This window comes from Vipera ursinii (assembly GCF_947247035.1).
Source record: "Vipera ursinii genome assembly, chromosome: 13".
NCBI classification, from domain to species: Eukaryota; Metazoa; Chordata; class Lepidosauria; order Squamata; family Viperidae; genus Vipera; species Vipera ursinii.
The window spans coordinates 13624992-13643299 of NC_139526.1; the positions used below are offsets into that span (position 1 = coordinate 13624992).

The following is an 18308-nucleotide window of genomic DNA, read 5'->3' on the forward strand; positions in this document are numbered from 1 at the left end:
GAAGAGAAGAGAAGAGAAGAGAAGAGAAGAGAAGAGAAGAGAAGAGAAGAGAAGAGAAGAGAAGAGAATATCTGGGATTTTTCTCCTCAATCACTTTGAAGAGAAAGCGGCCTTAAAGTTTGCAACCTGTCATCTTGCTTTGCTCTGAACCTGATCTCTAAGCTAAGCGAGGGCTGGCTCAGCCCATCTCAACTGGAGACACCTCCAGATGTTTGGAATTCAGTTCCCAGAATTCCCTCGCCTTCACACCCATTGCTGAGAAGACTGTTTATTTTGAGGAAAACTGTGCTACACACACACAAACACACAAAGGATTAAATGTATATGCCAGCAAAAAAAAACAACAACAACAAACCTCACACAAAGACATAGGCACAAACACTCCCTCTCTCTCACACACACAAAGAATAGCATATCAGAGCTGTACATGATACAAGATATAGCTGGAAAATACATGACTGATGGTTTCCAAGCAACTGAGGCTGTCCTTTTTTTTTTGCTAGAGAACTAGAGAAATAACAGACTTTTGTGCATAACGAGATAAGAATTCACATTGTCTTGCTGTAGAGATGCGGCTTTTGTATTCCCAGGCTGGTGTCCAAATACTCTTCCAGCCATCCTCAAGGATAGAGGCGGACCCAAGAGATATTGAAGACTGTGGCCTTGAATGCCAGACACCCATGTGTCCTATTCCTAAAATGCCTTTGAAAACCAAGCAAACTGGCATCTAGCCCAAACTGAACTTACGACAAAATCCTCCTGGATAAAATGGTTTCCTTTAGGATGCAATCTTTTGGATCTTCTTCTAAGCTCCAAGTGTTTTAGGGTGTTGTAGCGTGGGCGATCGCGTGGAGACAATGAGGAGACAGCATAAATACGTAATGTCTTTATTGATTACATGCTGGAACTGATCTGCCCTCCCCACCCCTGGTGCCCCTGATATAATAATAATAATAATAATAATAATAATAATAATAATAATAATAATAATAATAATAATAATAATAATAATAATAATAAGAAGAAGAAGAAGAAGAAGAAGAAGAAGAAGAAGAAGAAGAAGAAGAAGAAGAAGAAGAAGAAGAAGAAGAAGAAGAAGAAGAAGAAGAAGAAGAAGAAGTTGGAAGGGACCTTGGAGGTCATCTGTTACTGATGCCCCCTGCAGTCAGCCAACCCGGCTGCTCCGTGTTCCCGCTGGCCAGGTGACACCCAACCTGGTGTCCTATATTTCCCTCCGGACAGGTTGACCAATCAGGCTGCCTGACCGGTGCCACCTGGTGTTATGGTGGCGTACACAACATAGGGAGTCCTACATTTCTGCGCCTTGTTCGAGTCCCAATTTTGTTTGGGGTGTTTTTTTATTTTTAAGGAGGCGCGATGGCTCAACGGTTAAAGATGCTGGAAAGCTGATCGCCCGGGTTTGAGACCCAAGTGCCTTGTGATGGGGTGAGCCCCCGTCCCTTGGTCCAGCTCCTGCCCACCCAGCCGTTCTAAAGCATGCAAATGGCAAACATTTATGGAGATTCTCAGCCATCCAGATTATAGTTATCCCAAAGATGCTTTTTCATGAAGCAACTGGACTTTCTTGTTTTTCGCTGAATACATTTCACTTCTCATCCAAGAACTAGATGGCGGGGAATGGAAAGATTTATACTCCTTGCAGACAGCTGGTCATTTGCCTTCTTTTAGAGAGTCCCCACCTGGAGGTTTGTCTGTGCCCTCAAAGTCACCTGAGTGGTGCAAATCAGTGTGGAGCCTTCTTGGAACTGCTGAAAGGACTGTGTTGTAGACCTAAGAGGTCCCCAACCTTGGCAACTTTAAGACTTGTGGACTTCAACACCCAGCTTGGACTTCACCCAGCTTGGCTGGCTGAGGAATTCTGGAAGTTGAAGTCCACAAGTCTTAAAGCTACCAAGGTTGGAGACCTCTTGTTGTAGACTGGTGGTTTCTGCCTAAGATTTTCTATTATTCCTTTGGGGAAATACATTCTGCCTTTTTAATATTCCCCGAAATATTTCTTTCTCTGGATTCTTCCAAAGGAAGGAAGGAAGGAAGGAAGGAAGGAAGGAAGGAAGGAAGGAAGGAGGGAGGGAGGGAGGGAGGGAGGGAGGGAAGGAAGGAAGGAAGAAGGGAGGGAGGGAGGGAGGGAAGGAAGGAAGGAAGGAAGAAGGGAGGGAGGGAGGGAGGGAGGGAGGGAAGGAAGGAAGGAAGGAAGGAAGGAAGGAAGGAAGGAAGGAAGGAAGGAAGGAAGGAAGGAGCCCTCTTTGGTGGAAGGGGAAGAATTGAGAAAAAGAACCACTCTAGAAATGTTCACGATGGAGAGGCCATCTTCTGAAGCATCTGCTCCAAACCGATCATGCACTCAAGAAACCATCATGAGGATCTGATTTACCAGAGGCCAGCTGTTCTGCTTGGATGGACAGACTTTGTGCTTCCTGCCTTCAGTTTCTCCCCCCCCACACACACACACACACTCTTTTTTCTCTCCTGTGTGACTGCCCTACAGCACTCTTGCCCCACCATCCCTTTCTCCGAGGTTTCTCATGCAGAGCCTTTGCTCGAAGAAAGAAAAGTGTCGGTTGCTTTCTCCTTAATTGACCAAAGCCGATAATGAACTTGCTGGTTCATAGGGATATTCAGCGCTTGCCTCTTCCCTCCCTCCCCCCCTCCCTCTCTCTTTCTGCTGTTTGGAGGCACTCTGGCCCATCTCTGCAAATCACTGTTATTTTGTCATTTGTGTCTAGACGAAGCTATAAGGGAGCGAGGAAGGGGAAATAGGATGATTAGATCGTAGGGTGGCCATGTGATGACACTCTAAAGAGCTGAGGCATTTGGGGGAACTCAAAGGACAGAACAAGGGGATCAAGTGCCAGCCGATGCTGCGGTTTCTAAGAAAACCGACAGGGGCAGAAATGCAAACCAGGGTCAAAGGTACATTAATGGGAGACTTTGCGAGGAAGCATGGGTAGGCTGGAGATACATTGGGGAAAGAGGTCTTCTCCTTCTCTTTCTCCTCCTCCTCCTCCCTCTCCCCCTTCTCCTCCTCCCCTCCCTCTCCCCTCCTCCTCCTCCCTCCTCCCCTCCTCCTTCTCCTCCTCCTCCCTCTCCCCTCCTCCCTTCTCCTCCTCCTCCCTCCCTCCTCCCTCTTCCCCTTCTCCCTCTCCCCCTTCTCCTCCTCCTCCCTCCCTCTCCCCTTTTCCTTCTCCTCCCTCCTCCCCTTCTCCTCCTCCTCCCTCTCCCCTTCTCCTCCTCCTCCTCCTCTCCCCTCCTCCTCCTCCCTTCTCCTCCTCCTCCCTCCTCCCTCTTCCCCTTCTCCCTCTCCCCCTTCTCCTCCTCCTCCCTCCCTCTCCCCTTTTCCTTCTCCTCCCTCTCCCCTTCTCTTTCCCTCTCCCCCTTCTCCTCCTTCCTCTTCCCCTTCTCCTCCTCCTTCTCCTCCCTCTCCCTCTCCCCCTTCTCCTTCTAGAAAATGGATGCAGACTGAGAGAAGGTGAGGAGGACAGCAGGGGTCTTCCTCTGTTCCAGTTCTCGAACGACCTGATTCCAATCAAGATTTCAGACTCTTGAAAGGAAAGTTCGGGTGCAATTGCTTGCCTATGGAGCCGTGGTGGCGCAGGGGGTTATTTTTTTATTTTTATTTTTATTTTAATCCCACTTATATCCCGCCCTTCTCCGAAGACTCAGGGCGGCTTACAATCTAAGCACAAATCAATGTGCTCAGCAATAGCCTTCATTCTATGTATATGCCTGCTTATTAGGGCTTTCCCCCCCCAGCGGCATTATTACAAAGTCAGCTTATTGCCCCCAACAATCTGGGTCCTCATTTTACCTACCTGGGAAGGATGGAAGGCTGAGTCAACCTTGAGCCTGGTGGGACTCGAACCTGCACTAATTGCAGGCAGCTGGTGTTACTTAAGGAGGCATTAGCCCACTGCTCCACCAAGGCTCCTAGAATGCAGTACTGCAGGGCTGCTACTTCTGCTGACTGCCAGCTCAACCTCTCCCCGGCTCAAGGTTGACTCAGCCTCCCGTCCTTCTGGGGTCAGTAAAATGAGGACCCAGACGGTTGGGGGCAAGATTTGACTCTGTAAACCGCTTAGAGAGGGCTGTAGAAGCACTGTGAAGCGGTATAGAAGTCTACGCGCTATTGCTACCGCTGGCAGCAAGCTTCTGGAGAACTCCGTTATATCTCGCAAAATTATGGCAAACATTGTCAAAGTACGGATGACAGCAGTTAAAAACGAGCTCCTGAAAGAGGAGATGCATAATCAATGGGTGGACTCTCCGGGGAAGCGCTCTGTTAAGTAAGAACGTACACCTACTAAGTTCTGGGATGTCATACTTTACTGCCGGATGGTTTCCATCGATAACAGAACCGGAGAGTCTTAAGGAATTGTAAAGCAACCGCTCTCCCAGATTAAGATGGTGGCCTTAGGAAGCGCTTCCGATTCCACTCAAATCCCACTGGGACGGAAAGATTCACTGCAAACCTCCCAATTCCTCATTTCGAACAGTTGCGTCCAATTTGCAGAGGGTGCAAAAGCCACGGAGATGCTCTTGTCGTTTAAAATCAAAACGTCCAAGTTTAAATCCCACAACACCGTGTGTAGCAATGCTCTCTGATCCTTCACCTCCAGCTTCAAAGGAAGCTAACTCAGCCTTACTGCCTGCATCCAGCTTGAGCTACTTTGGGATACCCATTTAAGTCTTTCAAGTCTCACCAGAAGGCTACTTGTGTAGATCTGAATAAATTTAGACGACCTGGATCTGGACAGGAGTGGGGAGGAGGGGAACTGGCTTGAAGTAAAAATGTTTGGGGATTTGTAACAGGAAATTGAAGGAGAGTTTTAAATGGCACTCAATTGTCACTCAACGTGTCAGGTGCCAGAATTCTGGACCCAGGATAGCGTTCAAAAGTACTACGAATTTATTTCATGCTACTTAGACCTGTGGTGGCGAACCTATGGCACGCGTGCCACAGGTGGCATGGAGAGCCCTCTCTGTGGGTACGCGCGCCATCACCCCAGTCCTAGGCCTTCATCTGGGTTTTATAAAACCTTTTCGCTTTAGGCCTCCACCGCTGTGTGCAAAAAAACAACAACACAAAGGTTCAATCAATCAATCAATTTCAATTTCTCAAGGGGAAAAAAAGTTCTCACAAAGTTGGAATTGATTGATTGAACTTTTTAGTTCCACCCAGTCTGGCATTACCACTGCAGCCATGCCCACCCAATGGGCCACACCCATGCAATGAGCCACACCCCACCCAATGGGCCACACCCACCCAATGGGGCGTGCCCACCCGGCACCCAACAATACATAATTGGTTTTGGGTTACAGTTTGGGCAGTCTGTCTCTAAAAGGTTCGCCATCACTGACCTAGACCAAGGGTAGGCAACCTTGGCTCTTTTATGACTTGTGGACTTCAACTCCCAGAATTCCTGAGCCAGCATAGCTCAGCTTGGAAACCTCTCCCTTTCCTCTCACATGGATGGCTCAGGGATTCTGGGAGTTGAAGTCCACGAGTCATAAAAGAGCCAAGGTCGCCTACCCCTGACCTAGACACAAGGTCTGATCAACTAACGGTCAAGGCAAATGGGCTCCAGATAAGAATCAATGGACTTCAGGGTGTGTGTGTGTGTTGAATGCAAGTCTCCTTGTGGAGGGAATAGAGAGTTCTTGAATGGGGAAGGCACCTATTTTTTAACAGAGAGAAGGCCGTTTGAAACCCTTAAGGGCAAGATTCCTTAATTCGAAATATATTTGAAAAGACTGGAGCCCCCTTCGAATAGGATTTGAAGCGCTCTCTCCCCACCCCACTCATTCAACTTTTATCTGATTTTCTTTTCCCAGACAAAAATTTGCCTTTCTAGGCAGAGAATAAACGAACCTTCCTCGTCGCCGCTGACAAAAAGGAAATTGAAGAAGCAGAAGAAAAGGAACATGTTTAAAATAAATGAAAATAGCTTTGGCTGTCATAAAGAAGGAGGTGGGCTGGTGGGGGGGAAAGAGAAATGCAATATCATAGCTAAGTCCTCCCAGGGACAACAATTGCCTTTTCAATTTTCTTTTCCACTCCTCGTCCTGCCCTTCCTTCCATTTGCAAGAGATGTTTTTCTGGTTCTATGCTTTTCTTGAGAAACTTTGCAAAGAAGCCGAGGTCAAGGTCTGCAAATTGGAGACTAGCCCTGTATGATGATTAAACAAACCACCACTCAAGCAGAAAGAACTATTGGTTGGCTTACAAGCTCCCTTCCGTTCCTACGGTTCTATATGACAGCCAACCCTGAGGAATATTTTTTTTGACAAACATTAAAAGGTAAAGGTAAAGGTTCCCCCGCACATGCGTGCTAGTCGTTTCCAACTCTAGGGGCCGGCGCTCATCTCCGTTTCAAAGCCGAAGAGCCAGCGCTTGTCCGAGGACGTCTCCATGGTCATGGGCCAGCATGACTGGACGCCAAAGGCGCACGGAACGCTGTTACCTTCCCACCGTAGTGGTCCCTATTTTTCTACTTGCATTTTTACGTGCTTCGAACTGCTAGGTTGGCAGAAGCTGGGACGAGTAACAGGCGCTCACTCTGCTACGTGGCACTCGGGATTCGACCCGCCAAACTGCCGACCTTCTGATCGACAAGCTCAGCGTCCTAACCCACTGAGCCACCGCGTCCCTTTTGACAAACATTACAGTATATCATATATTCGATAACGTTTCAAGGGGGAAACTTAACCAGTCAGCCTCGGAGATTTCTTTTTCTACTAGATGTCCTTTGAAGGTGGAGAGGGAGGACAATTAGAGAGCATTAATACCACTTTACAATGTCTTGGTAAGGCCACACCTGGAATACTGCATCCAGTTTTGGTCACCACGATGTAAAAGAGATGTTGAGACTCTGGAAAGAGCGCAGAGAAGAGCAACAGAGATGATCAGGGGACTGGAGGCTAAAACATATAAGGAACGGTTGCTGGAATTGGGTATGTCTAGTTTAAAGAAGAGAAGGACGCGGGGGGATATGACAGCAGTCTTCCAATATCTCAGGGGCTGCCCCAAAGAAGAGGGAGTCAAGCTATTCTCCAAAGCACCTGAAGGCAGGACAAGAAGCAACGGGTGGAAACTAACCAAAGAGAGAAGCAACCTGGAACTAAGAAGGAATTTCCTCACAGTTAGCCGCCCTGAGTCTTCGGAGAAGGGCAGGATATAAATGGAATTAAAATAAAAAAATAAAATAAAATAAAATAGAACAATTAACCAGTGGAACAACCTGCTCCAACACTGGAAGTTTTCAAAAAGAAACTGGACGGCCATTTGTCTGAAATGGTATAGGGTTTCCTGCCTGAGCAGGGGGTTGGACTAGATGACCTCCAAGTTTCCATCCAGATGATGATGATGATGATGATGATGATGATGATTGATCATCACACAGTCAGCCAGATGTTCAGACTGGATTTGGAATTTTTGTCTACCTATCGAGTCCTTACCAAAGACCTGGGATAGGCAGATGTGGATGTTTGATGGAAGCAGTTCCTAGTAAGGCCGCCTTTTGCAATTGACTAATAGTGAATTTGTCAATGCCAATGGTGTTCAAGTGGTGCTCCAGTTATTTTTGGATTGCACTCAAGGCACATTATTATTATTATTATTATTATTATTATTATTATTATTATTATTATGAAGCTTTTATTCATAAAACATGAAACTCGGTCAACTGAACACTCAAATTGACTGGCACTAATGGTTGACACGGGTTGCTGCCAGCATCCTAGGTATCAACCAGGTATCTCCTTAAAATCATCATCATCATCATCATCATCATCATCATCATCATCATCATCACACAATGCATGCTCTGAGTCTGCATAGCTTCCAAGCAGCAAGGAGAAACTGAAGCAAAGATTACATTGGGCCTTAAAAAAAACCCGCACAATTCTCTAAAGATGGATTTCAATGCCCCTCACGGCTGCAGAAGGCGTGTGGTTGGTATTCATAAAGAGTCTGGCAAAGTCAATCAATGACTCTGAAGTTCATTAGTTTGCTAGTTCAACAATCAGGCTTTCAGCTTCAGCGCTACCCTTCTGCCTCAAGGGCTGAGGGAGAACTCCAGATGTCTCCTCCTAGATTCCGGAGAGCTGAAACTGCCTGGTTATGTTTCAAAGAAACCCTGAACTTTTAGGAATTCTTCTTGGATCCATTTCCTTCCTGGCTCTCCTCCTTTGCTCTCCTTTGATCGTCCCGTATTCGAGCACAACTGACTTAAATAAAACAGCTATTACAAATGGCAAAAGGGAACGTTCCACCAGTCTTTCCAAAACGGGAGCCATTATCCCACCGTTTCTCGGATCTGAGGTGCTTGATCAGCAGGTTGGCCTATTGACCAGGCTTATGGCCTTCTGTAGTAGCCATTTTGGGAATGAAGGCTCTCAAAATTCCAGATGGGTCTAACCGGTTAGCCCTTGGTTTATTGACTGGTTTCTCATTAAAAAAATCCCCGAGGTTCAGAGGATCATCTAAGTGATACGCAAACTCAGTGGTGGGATCCAGCTGGTTCGCACCAGTTCGGCAGAACCGTTAGCTAATTTTTGGTTGCCTAGGCCCACAACGTATATCCGGAAGCAGCATCCATGTAGAGAACCGGTTGTTCACCTATTTGAAAGAGAGAGGTTTCCAAGCTGAGCCATGCTGGCTCAGGAATTCTGGGAGTTGAAGTCCACGAGTCATCAAAGAGCCAAGGCTGCCTACCCTTGGCCTAGGATATTGTAATTTGGATTTCTACACCAATCAAGTGGTTGGACATTTGTCAACTTTTCTAATTCGGTATTGGCAGACGCGAAGAGTCAAGGCCTCAAGTTAAATTCCAGTTAAGCTGATTTATTGCTCATGCCTCTACAAGAAGCTACTGAAGTAAGGGTCGGCGCTAAATTGGTGCTAAAAGAAGAGTCAATGGAATTCAAGAGGGGAGCTGGACTGGGGTAATCCAGTAAACTGTGGGAATGTAACGACTCTAGGCTGATTACTTGCTTGACTCCACCCTCCAAACTCTGCCTGCTCTTTTACCACATCGTTCTGCTTCTAGGATTTTAATTCATCCATCTAGAATTCCAGGAAGATGAGGCTCTACAATGATGCTGCATTATTCTCTATGGCATATCAGGATTCAACTGCTTCCTACCAGGCACTAAGAATCCATCTCTCTGAGCAGGGTTTTAATTATTGAGGGTTTCAATATTTAATCGTTTTAATATTTAATGACTATTTCAATAGCTCTGGGTTTATCCCCAGGTTTATATTTTTACTGTGAACTCCTAAGAGACACCGAGAGTCGGCATTCTAAAAGGTTCAAGCAAATCACAAATACAGAACAGAAATTCTACAAAGAGAGGAGCTTGGTGTCTCTCCTTGCATCTTGAGGCATCCTTCTCATGTTCAGTTTGGGTTGAGATCTCAACCATGCTGTCACGTACCAGGCAAATCAGAAGATCCAGGCAATTCCAACGAGTATGAAGATTTATTGCAAACTGATGCTCTCTAGTAGAATAGCAGAGTTGGAAGGAAGCTTGGAGGTCATCTAGTCCAACCCCCTGCTCAGACAGGAAACCCTGGCCTATACCATTTGTCCAGTCTCTTCTTAGAAACCTCCAGTGTTGGAGCATTCACCACTTCTGGAGACAGGCTGTTCCACTGATTAATCGTTCTAACTGTCAGGAAGTTTCTCCTTAGTTCCAAGTTGCTTCTCTCCTGGATTAGTTTCCATCCGTTGCTTCTTCTCCTGCCTTCGGGTGCTTTGGAGAATAGCCTTACCCCCTCTTCTTTGTGGTGACCCCTGAGATATTGGAACACTGCTATCATGTCACCCCTAGTCCTTCTTTTCATTGAAGTAGACATGCCCAATTTCAGCAACTGTTCCACAAGAATCTGAACTACGAATGGTCAAGGCAAATTGGCAGTGGAGAAGAGTCAGTGGAATTCAAGGTGGGCTGGACTTAGATCTTAGCGCAAAGGGACTTGAGACCGATGACGTATTTAACTCCTCACCTCTACAGATAAACCCAATTTCTTTTGGCCTCGGAAGAAATCGTCACGACAACATTTTCCTCCTCTTAAATGGAACCAGAGCTTTTCTTTTCCAAGCTTTTAAAACTCCATTTTAACACCCAACCCCACCCCCAACCACAGCTTTCTCTCTTCTTTCTTTCTTACACTTCGGCAAGCAAATCCTCACACTTTTTAAGCCGCGGATGAAAAATGTAATATTTATGCGGACATTAATTGCATAATTTGGGATTCCTATCTGTGATTTGAAAGGTGGTGTAATATGTGAAGATTTATAACCCTCCTAATGCACAGCAATCACTTCTCTTTAGTGTATATGGAGCTCATCTTTTTCCCTGACATTAATTTTTTATTCCAGATATGGATTTCAATTCACCATTTAGCGTTTTTTCCCCTCCTCCTAAAATAATGGATAGAGGGGGAGAGAGAGAGAGAGAGAGAGAGAGATAAAAAGGCTTTCTATATGAGGAACTCTGACGATTTAATTTTGAATAATTGGGTGAATAGAGAACGCAGCTAGTTCTCGTCTTATGACCACAGCGGAGGCCAAAATTTCTGCTGCTAAGCGAGACAGCAGTTAAGTGAGCTTTGCACCTGTTTTACGACCTTTTGTCGCCAATTCATTTGTTAAATGAATCACTGCAGTTGTTAAGTGAGACACACGGGTTGTTAAGTGGATCCGGCTTCCCCTTCCTCGTCAAAAGGTCGCAAAAGGGGACGCTGCGACCGTCACAAATAGGAGTCAGTTGCCAAGCCTCTGAATTTTGATCACGCGACCACGGGGATGCCTCAACGGCCGTAAGTGTGAAAAATGGTCGTAAGTCCCTTTTTTTCAGTGCCGTTGTACCTTCAGGCGGTCACTCAATGAACTGTTGTAAGTTGAGGACTTACCTGTGTGGAACAAAGGTTTTCTCTTTTTTTTTTTTAAAGACAGCTCTGGCTTCGTGAGATTGGGGGCCAACTCATCCATTGTGGCTGGTCCTGTCATTTGGGACAAGTGATATGTGTTTGTGTGTGCATAGGTGCACACACACACACACACACACACACACACTCCCTCACACAGAGATGCAGCCCAAAATATGCAAATTCCCTTTTAAAAGTCTGCAGGAGCCTTGGTGGAGCAGTGGGCTGATGCCTCCTTAAGTAACACCAGCTGCCTGCAATTAGTGCAAGTTGGAGTCCCACCAGGCTCAAGGTTGACTCAGCCTTCCATCCTTCCGAGGTAGGTAAAATGAGGACCCAGATTGTTGGGGGGCAATAAGCTGACTTTGTAATAATGCCGCTTGGGGGTGTGTGTGAAAGCCCTAATAAGCAGGCATATACATAGAATGAAGGCTACTGCTAAGCACATTGATTTGTGCTTTAGATTGTAAGCCGCCCTGAGTCTTCGGAGAAGGGCGGGATATAAATGGGATTAAAATAAATAAATAAATAAATAAATAAACAAACAAATAAATAAATAAATAAATAAATAAATAAATAAATAAATAAATAAATAAATAAATGGGATTAATGAAGTGATCTTCTGCTCCCACTCTTTTAAAGGTCCATTTTTAAAACCTGCATCCCTTTTCATCCCCAAAGTTGCCCGTCATCTTATCATTTCGGTGAACGTCTCCTTCCAATATTATATCACTTTTTAATGACCTATCCCCTTACCATTCTGATTAAGAGAAAAATGAGGGAAAAGGTGCATTAAAAAAAAACCAAAAAAAAAACCAGGCATTTTCCATCTCATTCTGTTAGGAAGGAACACTTTGAAAAAAAAAACACACACAGGGAAACAAACCACCCTTGCTTATAGCTGTCGTGTCATTGAAAGGAAGTTGTTTTTAAAGCCCTTGTGTTATTCGCCGATGGGTGTTTATTCAGGCAGGCGTACTTGCAGATTTTTTCTGCAAAAGGATTTAGCGAATTTTAACGTCTTAGGTCCCTGCCTTGCACATCAGGAGACTTGCAGATGTTGGGGGTGGTGGTGTCCAACACTGGAGGCTTTTTAAGAACAGATTGGACAACCATTTGTCTGAAATGGCATAGGGTCTCCTGCTCAAGCAGGGGGCTGGACTAGATGACCTCCAAGGCCCCTTCGAACTCTGTTACCGGTATCCGGTTATTCACCTCTGCCCCTGCCCAAGAGTGGAAACGGGAATCCTGGTGACTTTAAAACGGGGCACACAAGTTGAGCAAGACATATTGTCCGTGGATCAATACCAAGTTGCTCATTGTTATTCCGTGCGGGATGCCTCAAGTTAATCCTTCGAGAGAGACGCCAAAGGACTTGTCAAAATGTTTCTCCTGCTGGGATTCTGACAGGCTTCCGATAAGAAAGAGTGACAGCTGCTTGGATATGGGAAAGGTGTCAGGCCTTGTTGTCAAGTTGAGCACATCTGTTTCCCCTTTGGATGGGCTTTTCGTTCCGAGGTGTCCTCTCATTGAGATGTTTTGATAGAAGGAGGCTTGTGGAAAGGATTAACGGTCCTGAGGATTGCAATCTATTCCTTTCCTTCCTCTAAACCAGCTCTTCTCCTGCAAAAATTATGGGGAAAGGCAGGCTGGGTTTCTGTATTCTGTTACGGAAACCAAAATACAGGAAGATTCAAGAAATCCTTTCCAGAAGTCAACTATACCCCAGTCAATAAACTACCAACTCGGACAAACAATCAAACATTGAACAACAGCTTAATCAAGAAGCCACCAAGGACACATCCACCAATACAAAGCTGAGTTGGGAAGTCTGTTGTAACTTTGAATGGTTGCTAAGTGACTGATTCTAAATCGAGGACTTCCTGGGTGGTCAAAAACTCAGAAGCAATGATGAGTTTGAGTAAGGATGGATAGAATAGCCAGAAGACCCCAAACTACATCTGGTCTGGAAAATTAACTTCTAGAAAACTGTTGGACTGTCCCGACAAGGAGAAATGGAACTTTCTGGATATTCCAGAACATTCCATTTCTCCTTCCGGGACATTCCAACCTTTTCCAGATCATCCCATTCCCAGAATGGCAGCTTTTTCTGGTCTCATTACCCAAACAATAAAATTATGAATTCCTAATAGTGACTTGAGAGGGACGCGGTGGCTCAGTGGGTTAGGACGCTGAGCTTGTCAATCAGAAGGTCGGCAGTTTGGCGGGTCAAATCCTGAGTGCCGCGTAGCAGAGTGAGCGCCTGTTACTCATCCCAGCTTCTGCCAACCTAGCAGTTCGAAAGCACGTAAAAATGCAAGTAGGAAAATAGGGACCGCTACGGTGGGAAGGTAACAGCGCTCCGTGCGCCTTTGGCGTCTAGTCATGCCGGCCACATGACCGCGGAGACGTCCTTGGACAAGTGCTGGCTCTTCGGCTTGGAAACAGAGATTTCCTAGAGTCGGAAATGACTAGCACGCATGTGCGGGGGAACCTTTACCTTTTAATAGTGACTTGACCATGCAAGTACAATTATCCACATTCGTAATAATCGTAATAGGAATAATCCATATTCTTCAGAATAGTTTCTTTTTCCTGAAAAAATGTCCAAGCTTCCTCTTTGATATCTGGGCATGGTATCTGAGAATGATGGCCCGTTATCCACATACATCCATGCTGAAAAGAGTTGATGTCAACCATCTAGGTAGTTGCACACCACATCCATTCTCTGCCTACCATCACTCCAGCAGGGAATGATGGGAGTTGTGATCCCACGTAGCCATTTATTGTTAGAATACTTCTGTAGGTTTTTTGAAACTACACCTCCACCTCTCATCCTTTCCACCTAAGCTTCTTCTTACTAATTAGCTACAAAACATTTCCAACGCGCTACACCCAGATCGATCCGATGAAAACCATGGGAGAAACTGTCAATAGCATGATATATGGGCTAATTTAGAGCCAACCCCTTGGAAAGTTATTTCCAGAATCACTTGAAATTCAGGAAAAGCCCTCCGTGTTGAGTTGTGAGAGATGGGAGGGATGTTATTATTGTTACTATTTTTTTAAAAAAAGAAGGATGTCACTAATATCTGTCTAGAGGTTGCTGTGGGAATGACCTAAAGGCCAATCCTACAAGATTTTAGCAAATGGTACAATATGTTATTTCAGGAGTGAACTTTTCATGTCTCTTTGCTGGATTTGAATATTCCACTTATGAAAATATACGGGGTGATTTCTCCAAAGGGAAACTTCCCTGACCTTTCGTTTTATTTTTTTCAGACAAGACAATGAGACCAGCTTTAAAAAAAAAACAACACAACACCTCTCCTGTTTTGGGGCTATAATAAGAAAACTTTAACAACCCAACTCCCTAAAAAAAAACCACACAACTTGTTTCCCCCGAAAAAAAGAGCAAAAAAAAAAAAAAATCTAATGCCTCCTGAGCAGAATTTGGTAAAAACAGCAAACGTTTTTCTCTCAACAATCAGAGAGTTGCACGGTGTGTATGTTTAGAATGCCCTCACCCCTGTCTTACAGTTTCTAAAACTGTTTTTACTGTATTTTAACGGCTTTCTTTACGTTAGGAGGGTTGTTTAGCGTCTTTTAATTGGGTGCGCTGCTCAGAGTTGCAAACGTGAAATGGCAAGAGCTACATAAAGTCGATATAAATAAATAAATAAATGACTCCACCACCGTCAATACCACCGCCACCACTAAAGGATGGACTAGGGACGCGGTGGCTCAGTGGGTTAGGACGCTGAGCTTGTCGATCAGAAGGTCGGCAGTTTGGCGGGTCGAATCCCGAGTGCCGTGTAGCAGAGTGAGCGCCCGTTACGTGTCCCAGCTTCTGCCAACCTAGCAGTTCGAAAGCACGTAAAAATGCAAGTAGAAAAACAGGGACCGCTACGGTGGGAAGGTAACAGCGTTCCGTGCGCCTTTGGCGTCCAGTCATGCCGGCCACATGACCACGGAGACGTCCTCGGACAAGCGCCGGCTCTTCGGCTTTGAAACGGAGATGAGCACCGGCCCCTAGAGTCGGAAACGACTAGCACGCATGTGCGGGGGAACCGTTACCTTTACCTTTACCTAGAAAACTTTAGGGAAGAAGTACACTCTCTTTTTTTCTTTTCTTTTCTAAAGAGCAGATTTGAGCAGAACTATTAGCCGCAACCATTTCCAAGGTTAAGGCTGCCATCCTGCAGTCCTCCAGCCGTTACGGCGACACTCCGCAATAAGTATATTAAGAGATTAAATTGCTCATCTCTTTTTCTGCTCATCAGAGGCGATCCCTGCTGTTCTTGGCGACTGAACGAGGGCCAGAAACTGGCAGCGCTGCAAACTTTTGAAAGTAGCAGCCCAGCAGGAAAGCTGACAGTCACCTGGCGGTGTCAGGGGATAAGGCGCCATCAAGGCCCCAGGAAGGCAAGCTGCCTTTTAGAAGAGGTTGAATGGGACGCTTCAGGAGCTAGTAATTCTGAGGCGTCAAGCGTTCTTAAAGGCTGAGGCAGGGGTTTGTCTTCCCCCCACCCCCCCACCCCGGTTCAGCTGCTGCCAGAAAAAGAAAAAAAACCTGAAAGAGGACTGGCAGAACCAAACCAAGTTTTGCTGAAGTAAATAAGTTTAAAAAAAATAATAAAAAGCAAAATAGTAAAAAGTAAAATACGGTAAGTGGATTAAACAAAGATTTAAAAAAGCAAATAAGTGGAGGCTGGGCGAAAGGGCTGCTTTATAGCAAAACCCCTTGAAAGCAACTCCTAGAATTAGGGATGCAACAGACAAAACAGTTACATTCTGTTTAATGTAAAAACCTCCTTGAGTTGCCTCCAGTGTTATAACTTCACTAATGTAGGATAGATTAGATGGATGGATGGATGGATGGATGGATGGATGGATGGATGGATGGATGGATGGATGGATGGATAGACACAGACAAGATAGACTAGATAGATAGATAGATAGATAGATAGATAGATAGATAGATAGATAGATAGATAGATAGATGGATGGATGGATGGATGGATGGATGGATGGATGGATAGATTAGATAGATAGATAGATAGATAGATAGATAGATAGATAGATAGATAGATAGATAGATAGATAGATAGATGATAGATGGATGGATGGATGGATAGATAGATAGATAGATAGATACAGACAGACTAGATATAGATAGACACACACACACACAGACACACACAAGATAGATAGATAGATAGATAGATAGATAGATAGATAGATAGATAGATAGATAGATAGATAGATAGATAGATAGAGATGGTAGATGATAGAGATGGTAGATGATAGAGAAATAGATGATAAATAGATACAGAGATACTATAGATAGACAGATGCTGTAGCTAGATAAAAATAGTTACAGATAGAGATGATAGAGCTAGAAAAAGAAATAGAGATAGAGAAATAGAGATTACAGATAGAGATCTGATTTTTATTCTCTCTCTCTCTCTCTCTCTCTCTCTCTCTCTCTCTCTCTCTCTCTCTCTCTCTCTCTCTCTCTGATAGCAGTCATCCAATATTTGAGGGGCTGTCACAGAGAAGAGGGGTGTGTGTCATCCTATTCTCCAAAGCATCTATGGGAAGGGTGAGAAGAAATTGAGGGAAGGATCTTAAAGAAAGAAGCAACCTAGAACTAAGGAGAAACTTCCGGATGGTTAGAACGATTTATCAGCAGAGCGGCTGGTCTCCAGAAGTGGGTGGCTGCCCCATCACTGCAGGTTTCAAGAAGAGCCTGGGCCACCCTTTGTCCGAAAGGGCATGGGGTCTCCTGCTTGGGTGGGGGTGGGGAGGTTGACGAGAGTACGTCTGCCATCCCTCCCAACCCTTATTATTCTGTTCTGTTATTCTGTTCTTCTTTCTACTTTCACGTGTCTCCATCCCGTCGAGCTCAAAGTAAGTCCGGAATGGCAAAGGCCTTGCTGAGATGGTGCGACTCTATTTTAAAGGATCACGAATATCAAAACTGAGGGTCCGACACTAAAATCTGTAACTCCGTCAGTTTTAAGAAGATAAAGCTACTTCAAACAACAACAACAACAACAACAACAAACCCTCTTGTTCTTTATTTGTTATGTCCCTGAAAAAAAAATAATTGCTTATAATAATAATAATAATAATAAAGTTGGAAGGGACCTTGGAGGTCATCTAGTCCAACCCCCTGCTCAGGCAGGAAACCTTATACCATTTCAGACAAATGGCTGCCCAGTCTCTTCTTAAAAACCTCCAGTGTTGGAGCATTCACCACCTCTGGAGGCAGGTTGTTCCACTGGTTAATTGTTCTAACTGTCAGGAAGTTTCTCCTTAGTTCTAGGTTGCTTCTCTCCTTGACTAGTTTCCATCCGTTGCTTCTTGTCCTGCTTTCAGGTGCTTTGGAGAATAGCTTGACTGCCTCCTCTTTGTGGTAGCCCCTGATAGCTTTAAGGGGTTGTTTTATTCCTACTTCAGTGTTTGTCTTCAAGGATTTAAGCCTCGTTTCCCAATGATTTCATTAAGGATCGGATTTTCTTGGTAAAGTGCCTGGACAGAGCAACACAGGGGAAAATGCAAAATAGCAAAGAGATAAATAACTCTCCTGGCTCTCTTCCAGCAATTCTGTTGGAGAGTGACTCTCTTTAAGGAGTTGTCTATCTCCTTCTCCGCCCCCCCCCCACCCCCCAGTTACCGGGGCCCGGCCACCTTGCCATTCCTCACTTCAGGAGGTTGCTAAAAGAACTCATTTGTCTCCACTCGGAGAAATTTAATCTCTGACCTTTATTTATGACTCTCCCAATTCCCCAAACAATGAAGGCAGGAAAGGGAAAGAGCTCTATCGACAACCCGTTTGATTTCCATCTGTCATGCCTCCCTTCCATGTTGGCAAGTGGACGTGTCCAGGATGGAGTTGCAAGGTCAAGTTGATTGGCAAGGCCTCTGGGTGGGAAGGTGGGAGAAGCTCCCGTCCTTTTGGTCTTCTTCAAGAGGCGGTCTTGAGATGGTCTTGCCAAATAGCAGAGGGAAGACACATAGGTATACATATATAAAATCACCTCAATCTCTCTAAATAAAAGGTGCAGGCAGTCCTCTCTTTATGACCACCGTTGAGCCCCAAGGGATGTGATTCTTATGGTACCATCGTGATCGTGTCTTCTTCTCTCCAAAAATGTAGCACAAACCCTGGTCCTCTGCCAATTCTGAATGCAAAAATGTCCTTCCATTGAATAGTTCAAATCCCTTGTCTAGGGGATTCGTCACAATTTTGATTTGATTGATTTTGTATCCTGCCTGTAATTTTTACAAATAACTCAAGCCAGCAAACGTATCCAACATACCTTCCTTCTCCTTCTCTTCTCCTTTTTCTTCC

General features: G+C 45.0%; 1 protein-coding gene across 1 annotated transcript in view; it reads right to left on the reverse strand.

Annotated features, from left to right (window-relative positions):
- The window catches only part of LOC310646179 (multidrug resistance-associated protein 1-like), a gene marked incomplete at both ends in the record, with an annotated part of 111134 nt that overhangs the window by 11845 nt on the left and 80981 nt on the right, over nt 1-18308 (reverse strand). Inside the window, 1 exon segment of the mRNA XM_083372439.1 lies at nt 4152-4245. Within this exon segment, the coding sequence (XP_083228565.1) occupies nt 4152-4245 (94 nt within the window).